The sequence below is a fragment of the Crocodylus siamensis genome, chromosome 2, assembly GCF_052110815.1.
Source record: "Crocodylus siamensis isolate JL-2025a chromosome 2, ASM5211081v1, whole genome shotgun sequence".
NCBI classification, from domain to species: Eukaryota; Metazoa; Chordata; order Crocodylia; family Crocodylidae; genus Crocodylus; species Crocodylus siamensis.
The window spans coordinates 228,616,949-228,636,178 of NC_143396.1; the positions used below are offsets into that span (position 1 = coordinate 228,616,949).

A 19,230-nucleotide genomic window follows, 5' to 3' on the forward strand; every position below is an offset into this window, starting at 1 on the left:
GCTAAACAGAGAAGGAAACAAAGGATTTAGTCAGAACCCATGAAATCTGGTATTATAACAAGCAGTAAATGTGACAACAACAATAACAATAGTAAAGAGGTCTGGTGGCAGACTTAAGTTTGCAGAAGTCACAGCAAAGATGCTTGCAAAACTAATTTTGCAGCAACACTAAATAGAAGGGCCACCTTCATCACTGAAGAGTTTATACAGCTACAGAGTACAGAAGAAAGAACAAGAACTGTAGTTCTGTATCCATCACGCTTAGGATTGTTTCTCTAATGAATTATTTCATTATTCTTCCTTCTGTTGGCTTTAAGATCTTTGAAGCCCCCGATTCCTTGAAAAATGGGCCACCAACTATTTGGAGCTTGTTATTTCTGCAGGATTTTGTGGTAGTAACTACAGGAAACAGATGATAAGATGTCCTAAAAGCAAGCTACAGGAGTCAAAAGCATTTTAAATGAGTGCGGTTTTCAGGAACAAACATTCACAGAAGCCAAACTAAGAGCAGCCCATCATACTGACACCAGAATCAGGCCACTTGGAGCAGATGCAAGCTTAGCATGCATACAGCAATGCTACTGTTCTAAGTTGCGTAGGAAAAGCAGCCCAAACACCAACTATTAATGCTGAGTGTAAAAGAGTAAATTAAGTTGCCTGCTTCAGTGGCAGACTCAAGAGGGAGAGATCTTTCCTTATATTTAGCTAACAGGAGTTAAATAAAATCTCTTGTGACACTAATTCTCTGGAAGGTCACAGCATCTCCGTTTTTCTCTATAACTTCTTTGCAACCTTCTAGCTACTACAAGTAGGATGAATGGGTTGGGTTTGTTTTTTTTGTTTTTTTTTAACTCTCTCCCTCTCTCATCCCCAGATTAGCATGTGCCTCTGTAATCATATGCAGTGTTCTTTTAAATGAGCCAACTGTTTGCTTAACCCAAGGTCAAAAGTGCAGTCTGAAAACTGAAACATTACTGCAGGAACAGCAACATTTGGTATAACATGCACAGCCCACCAGCTAACATCTTGATGAAACAACCATACATACAGATTTCAATCTCTTCACAGCATCTTCACAAATATGCATTCCTCTGGACTCATCCACTTCCACATGGCCCAAGTACTGCAGAGAAGAAAAAAAAGAATTTGTGGCAGCCTCTTTGAATAGTCATATACTTGAAAAGAGAGTAATCCACAGATCATTCCAGTCCAAGCAGGATGCTGGACATTAGCAGGAGTACAAATGATCCAGAAAAATGTTGTCTGGGTACTGCTAGACAACGCACGCAAAACAGGAGTCAGATGTTTTAAGTGGGCGTCTGTGCCAGACCCATACTGGATTATGCTTTTGAGACGATCCAACACACAATAGGCAGACATCTATTAAACTCAAACCATGTCAAAAGATTCTTCCACCAACAGTAAAGCAGGGTACTTTAAAGGACTTAACATTGCCACAGCAATAGGAGTATAAGCAGCTCCCTCAGATATGAAAGGGAGGCTAAGTGCATTCCAGTAGCCAAAGCCAAAAGGTTTGAAAGCAGTACATCTGAACTGAAAAAAAAAAGTAAATAATTTGATTAATTAGTAGAGGATACAAGAATGCTGTGTTGTCTGATGTTATTAGTCATGCTTCATACAGAATGCTGATGGACCAAATCAAGAATGGGAATCCAATCCACTAAACTCTTTACAGTGGCAAGCAATCCCAGAGCCAGAGCGTTTACAGTCTGAAAAGTCAGGCACGAGAGTGAGGGACAGGCATAAACATACCCTAATATTGTTAGCTCTGGATGTATGTGATGCCATGGCCCATAGTTAGATTACTCTTTCAAAGGAATAATTCTGTCCCATTTAAAATAGAATATTAAATGCTTTCTTTGAAGTCACTTGTATTTTTGCATAACAAGATAGGAATTGGGCACTGAAAAAAATGCTGTAAGGAATACAAGTCATTAAGCAGGCAGCTACAACAGAACACATTCAACTCTAGGGAATTCAGTATTTTAAATTTCAATTAAAGACTACCCCTAGATTAAATTGTATTGAGAAGTTCCACATGATTGCTGTGTCAAAATACCATGCTCTAGATATAATTAAAATGAGGATTTAACAAGCTCTTAATATCCAAATGTCCCAAACAATGCTGTCAACTCTTGATATTTGGCACACTAAAAATCTGGAGGTCCTGAAGGCACTTGGATTGTGAAGATCTCAGAAGAAAGTTGCTAGCCCTCATAGTTGGGGAACAGCTTGAGCAATGTGACCCAAGTACATCTTAGGGCACAGGTGGGCAAACCACAGCCCCCGGGCCAGCTCTGTCTGGCCTGCAGTGGATCCTCATTCCCGCCTGGTCCAGGCACTGTCCTGCTGAGGCACATCCTGCTGCCCCCTGAGCACGCAGCTGGGCTGGGGTGGCTCAATGGACTGCCTGTCTAGGCAGACCAGGTGGCGGCAGCTTCTTCCATCTGCCGCTGCCGCTGGCCCCAGCCCCATGGTACCAGTGGGGACCTGTGCTGCATAGCCCCAACTCCACACCTGCTCTGGACTTGCCTGCTCACACTAAACAGCAGCACCACCACCACCACTGCCAGCTGGGCAGAAAACGTTTGCTCAGTGTGGACAAAAAGCGGCCTCTCCCCCTCCCCACCACCTGGCGCTCCCTGCTACAGCTGCCTGGAGCCCATGCTGGGCTGCCCTGTGGCTCTGCTGCTGTCACTGCTGCATCTGGCATCGGTGGCAGTGCAGACGAGCCACAGGACAACCCAGATATGGGCTCTGGGCAGCTGTAGCAGGGAGCACCTGGCAGCGGTGAGGAGGAGGGGCTGCTTTCCCCACCACTGTTTAGCCTAAGCAGGTGAGTCCAGAGCAGGCACAGGGGTCAGGGCCGTGCAGCGTGGATCCCAGCTGATCCACTCCCACTGGGGCGAGTCTGGAGCACGCGTGGGGCGGGCTGCGTGCTGCTGGCAGTGGCAGGGAAGTACCGCAGGGCACATGGGCTCTGAGCTGTTTTGGGGTGGGGGCAGGTGCTGACCAGCTTAGAGGGATGTGTAGGGGGTCCCATGCATACCCCACCATACTCCCCCAGAAGCCCCACAACCATACCCTCCCCTCACATGATCACACACACCTCACAAACACTGCATCCACCCACACCCTCCCCCATACTCCTAACAACCCTCACCACACACGTTCCACACGCCTCTGGGGGGAGCCCTGCTCACTGCTATGTGCACACATCTCACCGCACACTTGCACCCATACCCCACACACACCCAGCCACCCTTCCCCTCTATACCCCCCACAGACCCCATGCCCACCCATCTCCACACACACCCCAACATCTGCCCACAGCCCCACACAACCCCAGATCTACCCACAGCCCCACAATATAAGACTAAGGCTTCATTTTGAACTATTATGCAATCACCTCTATATACGCAATAAATGCCCAAATCAGGACAATTTTTCCCCCAAATAAAATTAAAACATGTTCTTGTGGATGCTTGATTTTTAGTATATAATTTTTTTTCCCATTCCAAATGGAGTACTTCTGGGCTGAAGAGAGGGACTTCCAATGGCAAAGGTCAGCGGGTGGGGACTTCCAGTCCCAAGATGGTGACCAGGGGGCAGGATACCTGTCAAGGGACAGAGCTACCCTTGAGGCCCTCGCCAGCTTGCCAAAGCTCATTCAGCAGCCCTCCAGCCAAAATAATTGTCCACCCCGTTTTAGAGACTCAAAGCAAAGAGCAAATAAAAGAATGAACATTTAAGTGATTTTAATGATACCTGCATGAGTACTCATGATTTATTTTTAAATGCTTGTGCTGCCAGTATTGCAACCACGCTTCTTTGTTGGCTTTTCTGGATACATGGGTGAGATCGTTCCTTCTCCATTAAGCTTTTAGTCAGAGAGTGTAGTATATGTCTGTATTTCATGTCACACCCCACAACAGACTGCCCAAATTTTAATATATGGCCAAGCCTCCATTCAATGCAAGATGGTCTAATTTTCAGCAAGACTTAAAAGAAAGAAAGAAAGAAAACCTCCAGCTCTGTCTCTGCTGCTATAAGCATGAATTTCAGCAGCAGTTTTCAAAGGCACTTCCACCCCCAATGAATGAGACATTATTCTCTATCAAGTGCATCTACCCGCAGCAGAAGAGCACAAGCCAGACTGCACTGGACATCAATCAGCTCTGAATTATAAAAGAAGTCACACAGCTGTGGCTCACTTCTAATACGCTGGGGACAGAAGGTACTTTGTCTACACTTGCACTTTGAGATTCTGGATGAAAGACATTAAGTGTATTCTTCCCACCACACCATCCTGGCAGATGCTAGAAGTTAGCAGCCTAATGACTTAAAATTACATGAACACTGCAATTCTTTCTGCAGTTTCTGTTAATCTCTACAGAATCAGCAATCTTTTTTAAAAGGATTTATTTTTGTTTGCTGATGTACCCAGAATGGCACTGCCCTGTTACCTCAGTCTTGCTGAAAACATTTCCCAGCCAAACAGCAGCAGGTTCAACCCATTCATTCATCACAATTTTTTCTTATTTCTCTCCCTGCAGAAATTAAAATGTGGTATTCTCTTCAAACAGAAAAGAGGGTCCATATACTTAACCAGTGTTATATAATTTAACCAGTGTTACAAGTTTCTTTACATTTCAGCTGATTAAACTGCTATGGAGTCATAAAGCCTGTATATTTATGATTCTTAGTCTCTAAGAAACCGAAGACTGAAAAAAAAAACAAGTCCAAATTTGAGAGGAAAGAGTCAACATTACTGTGTACATATGCAATGTCAGATGCACTTGCTAATGAAGCACATGATCCTTCCAGACTCCTCTGTTTCAGGTTTTGATGGAAAATCTGCAACTGCTAATTAGGTTAAAGATACAGCTTTCTCTTTAAAGCTTGAGGTAAAAGTTAATCTACCAAATTCAGCACTGAATGAAAGGCAACTTCAATGAATCCTATGTTGGCAGCACTGCAGCAATATACTGAGTTAGAACCAAATTTAAAGGGCCAACACAAGAGCCCTACAGTTCTCTGCACAATCTTTCATTGTCCCTGAAAATAGCCCTTCTGTGAAACACAAAAGGAAGGAGAAATTCCCTTACATTGCGAAGCCCACTGGCAGGGACTTGTCACTTATCGGCAAAAAAACTCCATGCACACCTATTGTACTATGTAACCAAGAACACTGCTCCATTGAAGCCAAAGAAAACTTTCAGGAACTAAAAAACAGCACTGGATACGAAAGCTTAGTATGCATTTGTACAAACTGGGTACTTTTCTCCTTCAGACCAAAATCTTCACAGGATGAAAGATTGTGGGGGACAGTAAGGAACAAAGTCATTGATGAAAGGTGGCCATTGTTACAAAGATCACAGCTTCTAAAACCTCTGCAGAAAGCTGGAATTTTTCCAGTATTACAACGCAAATACTAAGTGTGCAGTATTGAATACATTTCCACTTAACTTCCAGGGCAACCAAAGACAGAAAATGAATAGCACACTATCAGCAACTTTCAGCCTTAAGGTACTCAATGGGAGATTTAACCCTTACACCGGGATTTTACCAACAACGCTTTTATAGGAAGCTAAAATCCTTACAGAGTCCAATGGAAACAAAATATTAGGGCATTTATTACACATAACAAGACAGAACAGCACTGCCAAGGCTACCACTGAAGCACACTTCTTTCAATAATCTTGCTACATTTACGTTTTCAAATATACGTTTTCAAATATTAACATCTTCAAACATATACCATGTCTGTGGGACATGGTACCTGTTCTCCAGCAGTTGGTGGGTGAAGTCAAAATGGGTCAAGACAATGAAAACTACATACATAACTTGCTGTTGCTCATCAGATAAATCTGGGGAAAGTCAGAGACAGGCATGCTCGGGAAAGGTAGTCAGGATGCTACCATGAAAGGCTTTGGGTAAAGTCCTCCACTGCCCTCTCGGTTGAGCACATCGCCCCAGCACGTCTAAAGTTCTCCTTGACAAAATGCCCGGGGCTGAAATAGCAAACATGCTTCAGGTCATAACTGAAATGGTTGCACAGCTCAGTCAGCATCTTAAATCCCTAGCATTTCCCTCCCTGCCCCCACCAAATATTGAATTAGCTCAACTCTCAAGCTAAACAACTGGAGCTAGAGCGAGAAAGCTCCTTCACCACATTCTTTTCTGCCAAGCCTATTCAGTCAAGGGGGTTGTATTTATTCTCAATGATTTATACTGTTAGTTCTCTGAATTTCATCCTGAAGCTCTTAAATCTTCAGTGTAAGCATCTGCTGGTATGCAGTCTCCCACCATGTTTAATCTGTAGTAACAGCTTTGTTACTTCCTTGGTATACTTTGACTTGTGAGTGATAACAAACAAAGAACTGCTCAATACAGCATCCTGGGTCAACTAAGAACACCGAGATATTTTACACTGTGGAACTTCTTAGCATAGTAAGAAGCATGCTACTATTTTACCATGATTTCTTATAAAAAACAAAACAAAACAAAACAAAAAAACCACACATTTTTCCCCATCACAGTTTGGGCCTTATTTTCTCAAAAACTGGAATACTAGCTCCTTAAATATTACCATTTGAAAGTTTAATATCTGGATAAGCTATGAGGAGCTAAAATGAAATTTAAAAAACGTTATGAATAGGGATCTAAAAATCCAGGCTGGAAACTAGAACTTCATAGAACAGGGCTGCTCACCCCCTAGCCCAGATCTGTCCCCCAGCACCACGTCATCTTGCCAACAGGGCTCCCCATGGACTCATGTGGAGTCCTGCAGGCCATAACCTGCACACCAGGTTAGGTGTGCAAGGGCAGCACAGGGCCATAGACCCAATCCTGGCTTACAGGGGCCAAGTGGGGGCAGTGCGGTACTCCAGAGCCTGATCCCAGCCAGGCAGGGACAGCGCAGTGCCCTGGGACCCAAACTGAGCACTTACTGCTCAATTCAGCCTGCAGACCAGCCCAACATCATTTGGCCTGCAGAGCCAAAACCTCGAGCACCAGTCATAGATAAAAGGCAAAAACAGTCTTAGAGCTAAAAGCACAAGGCAGAAGTCCTGTGCTCTTCTTCAGCTCAGCTATTAATTAATTGACCAACATTTGTAAAATTTACATCTAAGATTTATGCCTCAAAATATCATCACATCTGAATGTTTGTTTGCCTACCACAAACTCTTGTTCAGGCTTTTGACAATGTCTGTAAAACAGCTCTTTTTGTCCTTTTATAGCCATTTCAAAAAGGAGTTCACACTGAGGTCAACTGAGCACAATGAGAACTATATCTTATTCAGATGGGTTGCACTAACCTATCCTTGTGGTAGGTTCCCATCAGTACATGTGTCCAATATGGGCCATTTGTTTCACAGGCATGCTCAGTGTGGGCTGCATTCAAATCAGCTTCACAGTTGGTTTCTATTACTGAGCACATGCTGCTTCTGGCAGCAGTTTAATGACAGACAATATATTTAAATGAGGAGGTTTTCCTGCATGTGAATATAAGATGAGGGGCTTTTTCCCTCATGCTGATTAGGGGAAAAAATCCTCAACTTGTATTCAAGTAAATATGGTATATTTTCCCTACAACAGACCTTTCTGACCCCAAAAAACAGCTTCTGGAATTTTGACTGAGCATTATATGTGAGAAATATGGTAAGAGCAGATTCTGCTGCTTATGGGGGAAACCAAAAATAAAATCTGAAGTGATGCACAGGGAGCACTGCAATGAGTTTCACTCCCTATCTGCTGCTACTCAGTTGCTTACTACAAAGAAAGGTTTTTCTTCTTTATTCTGCTTTTCAAAAACAAGGTGCATATTATATTCTGGCAAGAAAATATGGTACCTTTCTAGTCTTCCTGGTAATAAAGGAAGCATAAAAACAAAACACAAAGCTAATCTTAAATTTCAACTGCCAAAAGGCAAAACAATAATATACCTTGGGTTTTTTTAAATGAAAAATCAAAACACAAATAAAACAAAAAAAAATAATTGGGGGGGAGGGGACAGTCATTTTTCAGAGTTGGTTCTACATACTAAAAATCGAGACCATCCAAACAAACATTTCCAAAGGTTTCAACCTCTTTATAGTTTGGCTGTCACAAAGGAAAAAAAAGCAATACACAGACCACACCACAGAGAGATTTCAAACTGAGTAACACATTTTTAATGTCCCACATCTTACATTACATAACATAAGAAATTTTACATAAGAAATTTCATCTGGACAAGCAAATTTAAAGTAGTCTGAGGCTGAATAACCAGGGCTGCTCAACCCCCAGCTCTTGGAGCCATCATCCAGCCTGCAGAGCTCCCCACAGGTCCTCAAATTTGGTGGTGCAGGAACAGTGGCAGCATTAATCACCACCCTGCTACTGCCAAATGTCCAGACCCATGGGGAGCTCTGCGGGTGGACAACGCAACCTTGCGCGTTAGATCAGGCATGTGGGGCCAAAAGATTGACCGTCATTGCTGTAGACCAAGTGTGTCAGATACGATACGGAGGGATTATTTTTGTAGCATGGCCAAATAGTGACAACTGCTGTTTCCACAGTTAAACAGATACACATTTTAATCGCTTTTAAGCTCTCTTGCAAAGCCTTAACACTGTTTTCTCATTCAATTACAAGTGCTTCAACCTTTAAAAGCAGCATTTATTTGCTGCTCTAACTCTTAGTAGAAATGGATATTTTTTTATCACTGACATCCGTAAGTTGTAAAATGGTAATTTACTCCTTTAATAGGTAAGGGTTATATATAGCACTTGCATGTATTAAAATGAAGCAATTTTAGTTAGTTAAGTTGTGCAAGTCTTCAGGCCCTGTCAGATTAGATGATAAACCTTTCCTTTATTGTTTTTAATGTAATGCAGTTTCCACAGGTTGCTGAAGAATGCAGGGCATTCTTGAATGTGGAAAAAAACTGCTAATGAGCACCTCAACATGCTAGACTTCAAGCTGACTTAATTTCAAAGAGCAATTAATAGCACTATAAAAAGTCCTAAAATGAACAGCACATCGCCAAATCACATTGTGATTTAAGCTGTTTTGTGCAGACTACACTACATTTCTGATCTTAAAATGAGCAAGGTGCTATTCAAGTCTTGTTCTTACTAAGAGAATAAAACTTATCCAACATTATTTAAAATGAGATTTTAAAATTAAGACATTTTAAACTAAAAAGATTTCAGTAAGCAAATTAAAGCCAAGAATGAGAGAAAGAACTAAAAAAAAAGGGGAAAAATAAAAAATAGGGGAAATACAAGAAAATGCTGCTTAACCTCATAAAATAAGATATTCATATAGAAAAAGACTGATGTGTGTGTGTTGGGGTGGGGTACAGAGCAGAAAATTAAGTAAATATAACCCTTTTAAGTCACAGCTATACCACAAATTCAAATATTTTAGAGTCATGATGACATTCATAATTGGGGTAGCTATGAGCAAGTGGGTTTTTCCATTTTGTGTGGAAAACGTGGAAAAACACACATTTTCCCTCTGAAGCAGGAAACCATGGGTTTCCCCTTGCAGGCTGGCAGAGTTCAGGGGGTGGAGGGCAATTGGAGGCAGGGCCTCCTCCTCCAGGCTGGAACTTCAGCAATGCCTCCCGGTGCCCTCCTTTCGGGCGCAGGACTCGGAGCTTGAGATTGGGGTGGTGGCAGTGTGCTGCTCATCATGCTGGGGGCCAAAGTGTAGCAGAAGGGAGCGGGCAGTCAGGGGGTGGCGATGAACAGGGGTACCTGCCACTGCAGCCCAGCTGCAGCATTACCCCAGGGCCCATACCCAGCCATCCCACTCTGTCCACTGGTCCGGCAGTGCCATGCAGGAGGGGTTAAAAGCCACTGCAAATGAACAGGAAGGGACCATCAAGCACTGGGACCTGCTGCTTCGCTGCCTCCCCTCCCACTGAAGCCATCCTGCCACCTACAGGCTCTGATCTCCTGAGACAAGTGAAGAAGCTCCACCAGGGATGAGGGCAGTGCCTGTATGCCAGGACCTGCCTCTCCAGAGGCCTCCCCCCACCACTGGTGCAGAGCACAGGGATGCCTGCCAGGCTCCGCTATTGCCTCCTGCTCCATCCAGCTCCTTGTGGCTGCTGGCTTGTCCAACAGGCTGCGCTGCTGTGGGAGGAGGCTGGCATCTGGCTGACTGGCACAACAGGTTCAAGGCATGACAGCGGTTGAGAGCACCAGGTGCAGAAGTTGCTTGGGGCCTCCTAGCAGTGGAGGACAAGCAAGGTGGCAGTGAGCACTGCCTGCAGAACCAGTGTGGAAATGCTCCTGTGTATCAGGAGAGGGGTGAGGGATGTGAGGCATGGGGCTGAGCTGAAGGGCACCAGCAGCCCTCCCTGCAACTCCATAAGTGGCCTCAGCCCATGGGGGGGGGGGGGGGGGGGGTGTCATTCAGCCACCATTGGAACGGCCTCTAGTGTTGTGCACTGGGTGCCCACTCCTTCACTGGGCCTGGAGGTCCTCTCACGGATGCCCTGGGGTGAACAGGGAGATTTACAAATGGAGGTGCAAGATGCACCTGGAGATTTTAAACAGAAAAATGTAGTGTGGTCTTTCAGTGGTCCCTGCAACAGAGAAACTGCTCCATTACTTTCCTGCAGTCTGAAAACAGTGAAAACTAAGAGCTGACATTTTCCAGTAAATGCCTCGAGTCTATCCAGAGAAGCCATGCATTTAAAAAGCTTGAAAACCCCTAAATCATGACATTTTGAACATGCCTCTCCCTCTTCTCTCCTTTCACTTCCCCTGGAAGACATAAATAGGTTATGGAGCTTTGCTTTAGTTCTGTTCTGGTTCCATTCTGGTTTTTGAACATTCGCATCTGAAGGAAGATTTAAATCCAAAAACCTGTCCTTGATTCAGTTAAAAAAAAAAACCCAAACCCCAAAACCCCCACAAAACGTAAATCCTTTTCTCAGAGTTACTTATTTATCTAGCAGTTGATGGTGTACTTGTGAAGCTCACCAGCCCATGATTTTGGATAGCTGAACAGTACCGTGACTACAAGGTATGCAAAGTACATGTTAAAACAACACAAGCAGAATCAAGACTATGGCAATAAAAAGACAATTTGCAACACAACTAGTCTGGTATTTTTTTAATGGAGACTCCTATGAAAATAAGCAAGTTGCACCAGTAGACTGGACTGGCCCTGTGACCAGTGGATCACACCACCAGACATGCTTTGTTTTATTCACTGAGGAAATGAGAATGAAAGGTGGAAGCCAGGATCAGTATTTTCCTGATGACTGGGGCTGGCTGAATGAGGCTGCATAAGGACCCCGTCACAAAGTCCTTATTTAGACAAATGTTTGCAGATGTCAGCAAGAAGCTTGAATAAGGACTACAGTACTGAAGCTACTATCGCTGACATTAGTTGAAAGATTACCATGGGTCTGGGTGGACCCATCTTCTTCCAGCCAGGAGGCAGGTCTTGGCTGGAGAATCCGGCTGTGTCAATACAAAGACCAGTTTTTGTTTCCATTTATGCAATATGTTCCATCACTTTTCATCACAGAGCCATTCTGAGCAGAAGGGATTAGATTGGTGATTCTCAACCAGGGTGCTGCAGCACTCTGGGGTGATTTGAGAGCCTTTCAAGGGTGTTGAACTGATGCATACACACAGTGCTGTTTCACTTTAATCATGGAAAAAGATAGATTGGAGGTGTTGATTAATCAGAGAATTTTGGATTTTTAACAGCGAAAACCAGGATCCCTGGTTACGAGCAGAAATACAGGTTTTCCTATTTGCTTTGGAAAAATTAGGATTTTCCCCTTTTAAGGAGCAAAAACGTAGAAAACTGCAAGTTTCCCCTTGCAGGCTGGCAGAGTTCCAGCCTGCAAGGGGCTGCTTAAGGCTGAGGGGAGTGAGAGAAGGGCAATCAGAGGCAGGGAGCAACCACATGCATGTGTGCGCAAACATGTGCATGTGGCCGGCGATACAGCCCCAGGCACCATGCTGAAGAGCAGCTCCCACAGCTGGCTGACGGTAAGTCTATGGGGGGGGAAGGGAGCACCACAGACATGTGGGGGGTGCATAACTTGTCAGGAGACTGAGACAGTGGCTCACACCAAGCCCACTTGGTGAGGGAGGGAATGGGGCAGGGTCGGTGGCTGGGGTGCTGCACAGCCAGGACAACGCACACTGCCTCGGGCCTGGAGCTAAGGTGGGAATACATGGTTGCAGAGCCCGACTGGGGAGTGGGACAGAGCCACAGGTGGCTCGTCCTGGTGGGGAGCAGCGCTCTGCTTCTGCACGCACTCTTGGAGAGAGGTCAGGTGACAGAGACAGCACATATGTGCCCCCCACCACCACCCCACCAGATTTCTGAGCCCATAGCAGAGACTCAGCAGGTCTGCAGCCTGGCTGCCAGGAGCTGCCTCCGTGGCCCAGCAGGTAGGACCTGGTGCAGGAAGCCGGAGCAGGGCAGTGAGCCTTACTGCTGATGCCACTGCCAGCCCCACACCAGCCACACAGCCATGGCCGCCAAGGTGAGGCAGTGTGCCCCCACTGTGGCAGTGCGTAGGTGGTGCCCCGCTGTAGGTGCAGAAATCTGGGGAGGCACATGCTTCCTCATGCTCCCCGATATATCCCTTCTGGCATCGTCTATGATTTGCTGCTCCCACACCCCACACATACAGCCCCCCCCCTCCCCATATACTGGGGGGGAGCTGGAGGCCCATGCTGGCAGGGCTGGCGGGGAGGCAGGGGCCTGTGGGTTGGGAATGAAGGGCATCCCCAGCTCATTGCCTCTTCCTCCGCTCCTGCCCAGGTGCTGTCATACCCCTCCCACCATCTCAGTGCCCTGAGATGCCCACGTCCAAGGCCAGCTCTGCCTGCAGGTCATGCTGGCAGAGGCAAGGCAAAAGGTTGTGGGTCACACTGGCATGGCTGTGGAGGCTGTGGCTTGGGAATGAGGGGCACTATCATATCAAGGCTGCTCAGTGCCACAAAGCAAAGGGGCGGGCACAGGACAGTTAGCTGGACCCAAGTCTTGTGAGTGAAGGGGGCAGCGGGAGCTCTGATTTTCCATGAAAAAACAAAACAAAATTGACCGCCATAGATTTGTAGACGTTAGGGTCAGAAGGGACCTCAACAGATTATCGAGTCTGACCCCCTGCCTAGGCAGGAAAGAGTGCTGGTGTCAGATGACTGCAGCCAGATGCCTGTCCAGCCTTCTCTTAAAGACCCCCAAGGTAGGGGAGAGCACCACCTCCCTTGGAAACTCATTCTAAATTTTGGCCACCCTTACTATCAAAAAGTTTTTCCTGATATCTAGCCTAAATTCGCTGTCAGTTTGTGACCATTGTTCTTTGTTACCCCAAGAGGTGCCCTGGTGAACAGGGCCTCTCCGATCCCTTGCTGCTTCCCTCTGATGAATGTGTAGGCAGCCACAAGATCACCTCCCAGCCTTCTCTTGCAGAGGCAGAAAAGGGCCAGGTCCCTCAGTCTCTCCTCATAGGGCTTGTCCTGAAAGCCTCAGACCATACGAGCCCCCAGAGCTCTCTTCTGGACCCTCTTGAGTCTATCAACATCCTTCTTGAAGTATGGTGCCCAAAACTGGACACAGTACTCCAACTGTGGTCTGACCAATGCTGCATAGAGGGGAAGTATCACCTCCTTGATTCTATTTGCCATGCATCTGCTGATACATGACAAAGTGTGGCTAGCTTTGCTGATTATTTAGTCCCACTGACGACTCATGTTCATCTTGAAGTCCACTATGACTCCGCGATCCCTTTCCGCTTCTGTGCTGCTGAGAGGGTGACTTCCCAGCCAGTAGGTGTCCTAGATATTTTTGCACCCTAGGTGCAGCACTCTGCACTTGCCCTTGTACTGCATCTTATTGTGTACTGCCCACTTTTCTAACCTGTCCCGGTCTGCCTGCAATCATTCCCTACCCTCCGGAGTGCTCACTTCACCTCACAATTTAATATCGTCTGCAAACTTGGAGAAAGTACACTGCACACCCACACCCAAGTCACTGATGAAGATATCAGTCTGAGGGGAATACTGTTATTGTCATGCATTCACATTTACATTAAGTAATCCAAAACATAACAACTTCACAGTGAAAGTGGCTTGTGTGCTTTTATTCTGTCCTATAGGTGATGCTCTGCAATAGATATGATTATGGACTAAGAATTAATTGTTTTTGGAGTTCCAGATTAGGTTCAATTGATTTGAATGCCTCCACAGCAACTCAACGAGGCAGAATAAAGGTGCTTTGAGTGCCTTCACTGTTTAAAGAATGGAAGACACATTTGGATTTCTTTTAACCTTAGCTTTAAATTCCTTGGCCTTGCAATGCAAGTTTTGATCATAAATCAAATATTTTTCCCGTTTGGTTTCATTTTGCTGCAGTTTTGCTTGGAAGTGTCCGTTAAATCAGTGGTTCACAACTTTTTTAGACTCGAGGCACTACTCCATAACTTTTGTGAATTAAGTGGCACCATATTTCAATAAATGAAACTCATTTATTACAGCGTCTGTCTCCTTTCAGATGGGCCAGGGAATGGCCAGACAGGGACTGAGCCTGCCTTTATCTGCTTATCTTCTGACACCTAGGTTTCTCTCTTTACACTTCCTGGCACCATGAAAAGGATCTCTCAACACTCCTAAGTACCCCAACACTCTGGTGAAGAATCACTGTTTGAAGCTGTATGCAAACACAGGACCTGAACTATCCAGGTGTGGAAAGCTCAATCCCAGAGTCACAATGTCTCTGTACTCTATGGGTTTTTCCCCTGTAGTTTTGTCCCAGGTCCCTCAAAAAGGAGTACCTCAGTGTTAAGGGAAGCCAAGACAGCAGTACCTTCCCAGCACAAGTGACCGGGGCACAGGAAGCCATGAAATCTTTGAAAAGCAATTAAAGTTTGGCCAAATAATCAACCAGTGAGAACTCAACATTAGAGGCGCACCAATACATCAGTCCAATATCAGACTGGCGCCAATATAAAGAAAACTGACTGCATCGGAAATCAGCCTGATGGGGCTGATAAATGCCATGGCATGTGTGCAGCCACAGCGCAGCACGCAAGCAGCGAGGAGCACAGCCTGGCAGCATGGAGAACTGCGTGCAGCTAGTAAGTGTGTTGTGGTGAAAGGGAAGAGGGAGGGAAGGGACATGGGGGGAGCAGATCACCGCCCCCTCCCCCCATGGTGAGGGAGCAAGTGGGGCTGGGGCAGACATTGCCCAGCAGGGCACACATGGGGCAAAGCAGCTCTCGCTGCTGTGCACTGCTTGTTTGCCAGCTCCTGCCACTGCTCTAGCCGCTCATCCGGGGTGGGGGAGGGAGCATGTGCCCCCAGATCTGTGCAAGATGGGCCAGGTGGGCTGCAGCTGTGTGCCACGCTGTGCTATACTCAGGGTGGGCAGCAGTGGCACTAGGAGGGAACTACGGGGAGTATAGCAAAATTTGGGGGGGCTGCAGCCCCCCCCAACCGCCTCAGCCTGCCCTGAGCACAGCGCTGCAGCCTGCCTGGCCCATTCAGTGCAGATCCAGGCACCCAGCAGCATGCCCTCCTGGATGAGTGACAGGAGCAGTGGCAGTAGCCACCCCCACCACACCGCTACCAGATGGGCCATAGTTCTGTCCTGTGCCTGATGTGCCCTGCCCAGGCAGCATATACCCCAGCCCCAGCTCCACTCCCTCCCTCATTGCAGGACGCATTGATCTGCGCCTCCCCACACCAGACTTCCTCTACAACAGACTTACCAGCTGCACGCAGCTGTTATCAGAAATTAGATTGGTATTTGCCAATATGCCACCTTAAAAATCGGCTATTGGCATTGGCCCTTGAAATCTCTATCGGTGCACCCCTACTCAACATGAAAACAGTCTCTCTCACATCACCAAATGATCAGAATGAATCAAAGCGTTACAAGCTACCTAGGCATAAGAGAGGAGTCGCGCTTTTTCAAGTTACAACTGCTGTGTGTAAAGGTAAAGGTCTGTGGACAGGAATTAAATAGCTTTGTATAATTTGATATTTGTTTAGAATGAGAAAAAAAAATAAAAATAAAAATATATATATATATATATATATACATACACACACACACATATACACACATACATATACACACACACACACACACACAGCAGAGCAATACCAGCAATGTGAATAGTCAACATATGACCTCACTGCAATACTTTCACAGTTCTTTCTTCCCATTTCAACCATATTTGAAAAATAAAGCAAGTGTGTTCTCAAATCCCTCCTGACTAGCTAGAAAAAAACCTTGTTTATTCTGAAAATTCATTTATAGTGCATGTAGATATACACAAATTTAGAGAAGAGAGACTTAACACAAGGTAAAATGGCTAAAAATCATTTAACACTACTAGCAGCGGTCCAATATCAGACTCTAAATGCATACCATTTTTTGTTTATAAAAGGAGTTCAAGAGTTTAATATGTTTTTCTCCTGGAGTTGGTGGTGTGTATCCTACTCTAGCTGGAGAATCTAGAATCTAAATACCATACAGAAAGTGGAGCCAGCAGACTTCTTTAGACATTAAAACAGAAGGTACCTGTCACTAGAAAGAGGCTATGGGGAGAACTGACGAGTTAATCCCAGATGTATCTGACTGCTAAGCTTCCAAGATTTACAGGTACAAATTCAGCTGTTCCTGCTGCTTGACATGTCCAATCAGATAAAAGTATCAAGAACTTACAAAATTTATTTGCTTAATTCTGTTATGTAGGGAAGGGAAGTGACCTAATTTTTTTGATCTGAATTTCACAGATCAGTTAGTCTAAGTGCATTTGTATGAATAAAAACTACTTACCCAGAGGGACTTTTCAAAAGGCATTTCAGACAAAAGAAGCCCAGTGTCAAATATTTTAGTTATTAAAACATAAAACAGCTGCAAATTCTCAGTGAGGTAGTGTCTGTAGCAGGAAAACATTTTTAATGTGCACATGTCAACAGATTTCACTTTTTGTAGTGGAAATGGTACATAGAAAACAAGAGGTCCCTTTCATCTGTTACATTTAAACTAAAAGAGAAGTAGGACAGACGGAGTTTTCGGCTCGTCCTAGGCTTTGTACAAAGCTTCTCTGGCATGCTGCTCTTCTTGCTCAGAGGCTGGATTTACTCTTTTAACATAATACTAGCGTTCTTCCTCTTCCCTCTCATTTTCCCTTCCACTGTTCTTAAAGAATCACTCCTGAAGGGAAGAAATATGCATATAGTTTGGAAAAGACTCTCAGCAGTTATAACAGTTGGCATTTAACATTATGGGAAACCTAACTGTCTAAACATTTAGTGCACACTTTTTCCCAGCCAAAAAATGTTAATACAATGGTTGAGGTACCATGTCTAAGAGGATACTGCCTGTCAATTTGAAAGTCAAACTTCTGGCACAATACAGCTCTGGTCCCTGACTAGAGATACTAGATTTAATGTAACAGGAAAAAATATTAGGAAAAAAAAACAACTTCCTTTGTATACTGACCATCTGTGCATAATAGTTTGCTAGTACAACCACAATCAGATACGTGCTACAAGAGCTTCAGATGGCATTGGGCAATGCAAATACCTTCATGTTCACTGGAAATTCCATACCCAGTCTTTGTATCAGAAGTCTTTTTGGCCCATGGGACCTTTGATTGTGGCTATTTTATCACAAAAGAGATATGCATTTCAGCTGGTCCAGAGTAATGGTGCCTAACCTTTTTCCCCAGGGGACTGGACTGGCAGTGTCCAGTCTGTCTGCAAGCCAGATCCCAGTAGTGGTCCCAATCTGATGTTCAGAAAGGCATGGCAGGCACCATTTGGCTGTACAGAGGAAAGTGGGGGGCAGGTCAGCCTCAATACAGCCCCACAGAGGGAAAGAGGCATGGCCCAGCCCTGAGGGGTGAAAGAAGGCATGACCAGGCCCCATGAGGAAAAGAAGTACGGCCCAACCCTCTAGGGGGCAGAGGGGGCATGGCTAAGCTCCAATCTGGCCCCACAAGGAAAGTGGGCATGGCCCAGCCACAATAAAGAAGTGGAGGAGGAGGAGGAGGAGGAGAGGGCATACTTGGGCTCTGACCAGCCACACAGGGATTTAGGTTTGGGGATTTGGGTAGGGTGGCCATATTAATTGCCACCACTCCCTCCACTGTTAAATGTCTGGACCCATGGGGAGCCTCACAGGCCAGATGCAATGGCTTCATGGGCTGGAGGCTGAACACCCCCGGTCCAGAGATTTGAGCATCTGATTAATTCCATTACTTGTTTTTGTGTTCTTATAATGAGCAAATCTATTTGCAGATGTTCCTGATGGGTGCTAGAAGGTGAATATACTTTAAATGGAACGGAATCTTCTTTCATATAGACCATATTCTACACTACACTTCTATATGCATCTGAGTTTGGACCCACTGGAGAGAATTTTACTTTAGGACTGAATCTTAAAGTGCTACCACTCCAAAAGAGAGCAGATTCTAAAGTGATAATATTATAAACTTAAAATATTTTTCATGTTCCTTAGGTACATTAAGGTTTTGTTTCCTGAAAAATGCTTATCTATAACTGTTGTAATCTATCTGGAACTTAGGGGAAGGAAGAAGCACCCTTCCTCCCTCCATTATGAGCTAGCTGTGACACTTCTATAAATAGTGCCACCACCAAAGAACCAAAATTTTGATTTTGCAATCACTGAGTCCCTTATGTACCACATATTGGGTACCAACCTGGAACAGTGGCAGCAATTAATCCAGTGAGACCCACAGCAGGGAAGCCTGATTCAAATAAACAAAAAAAAGTAACATGCAGAAACTGGCAGGCAGGATTAAACTCACCAAGGAAGTCAGATTTTGACACATGAATTGCATAGCTGAGGAAAAAAAGATTCTTCACATAAAACAGACTGAGACAGGCAAGGGACTAAAGATAAAAAAGTTATGGGAAAGCCTGTGATCTCACTTAAGTAAAGGGATGAGAAGTGAGACACCAGCCAAGAATAATGACTAAAACACAGGAACATCTAATAAAAGTTGACCTCAGACTTAGTCTGCAGAGAGATTTTTCTTTTTTTAAACCTGAAGCCAAGCAGCAGAAGCAAATACTGTAGAGAGCTGACAACTCTAAAATTAAGAAGACATTGTTAGAAGGGTCAGACCTAACCCTATGGAAGCACCTCCAAACAGCAAGAGCAGCTACAATAAGTATTCAGCAAAAGGAACATAATGAT

At 45.0% G+C, this 19,230-nt stretch overlaps 1 protein-coding gene across 6 annotated transcripts in view; it reads right to left on the reverse strand.

Moving 5' to 3' along the window:
* NUMB (NUMB endocytic adaptor protein) overlaps positions 1–19,230 on the reverse strand; it is a 127,827-nt gene that overhangs the window by 27,544 nt on the left and 81,053 nt on the right. For all 6 annotated transcript variants that reach the window (XM_090033300.1, XM_090033298.1, XM_090033299.1 and 3 more), the window contains exon 3: positions 1,049–1,123. In XM_090033300.1, coding sequence (XP_089889426.1) covers positions 1,049–1,123 — 75 coding nt within the window. The remainder of the gene's footprint in view (positions 1–1,048; positions 1,124–19,230) is intronic.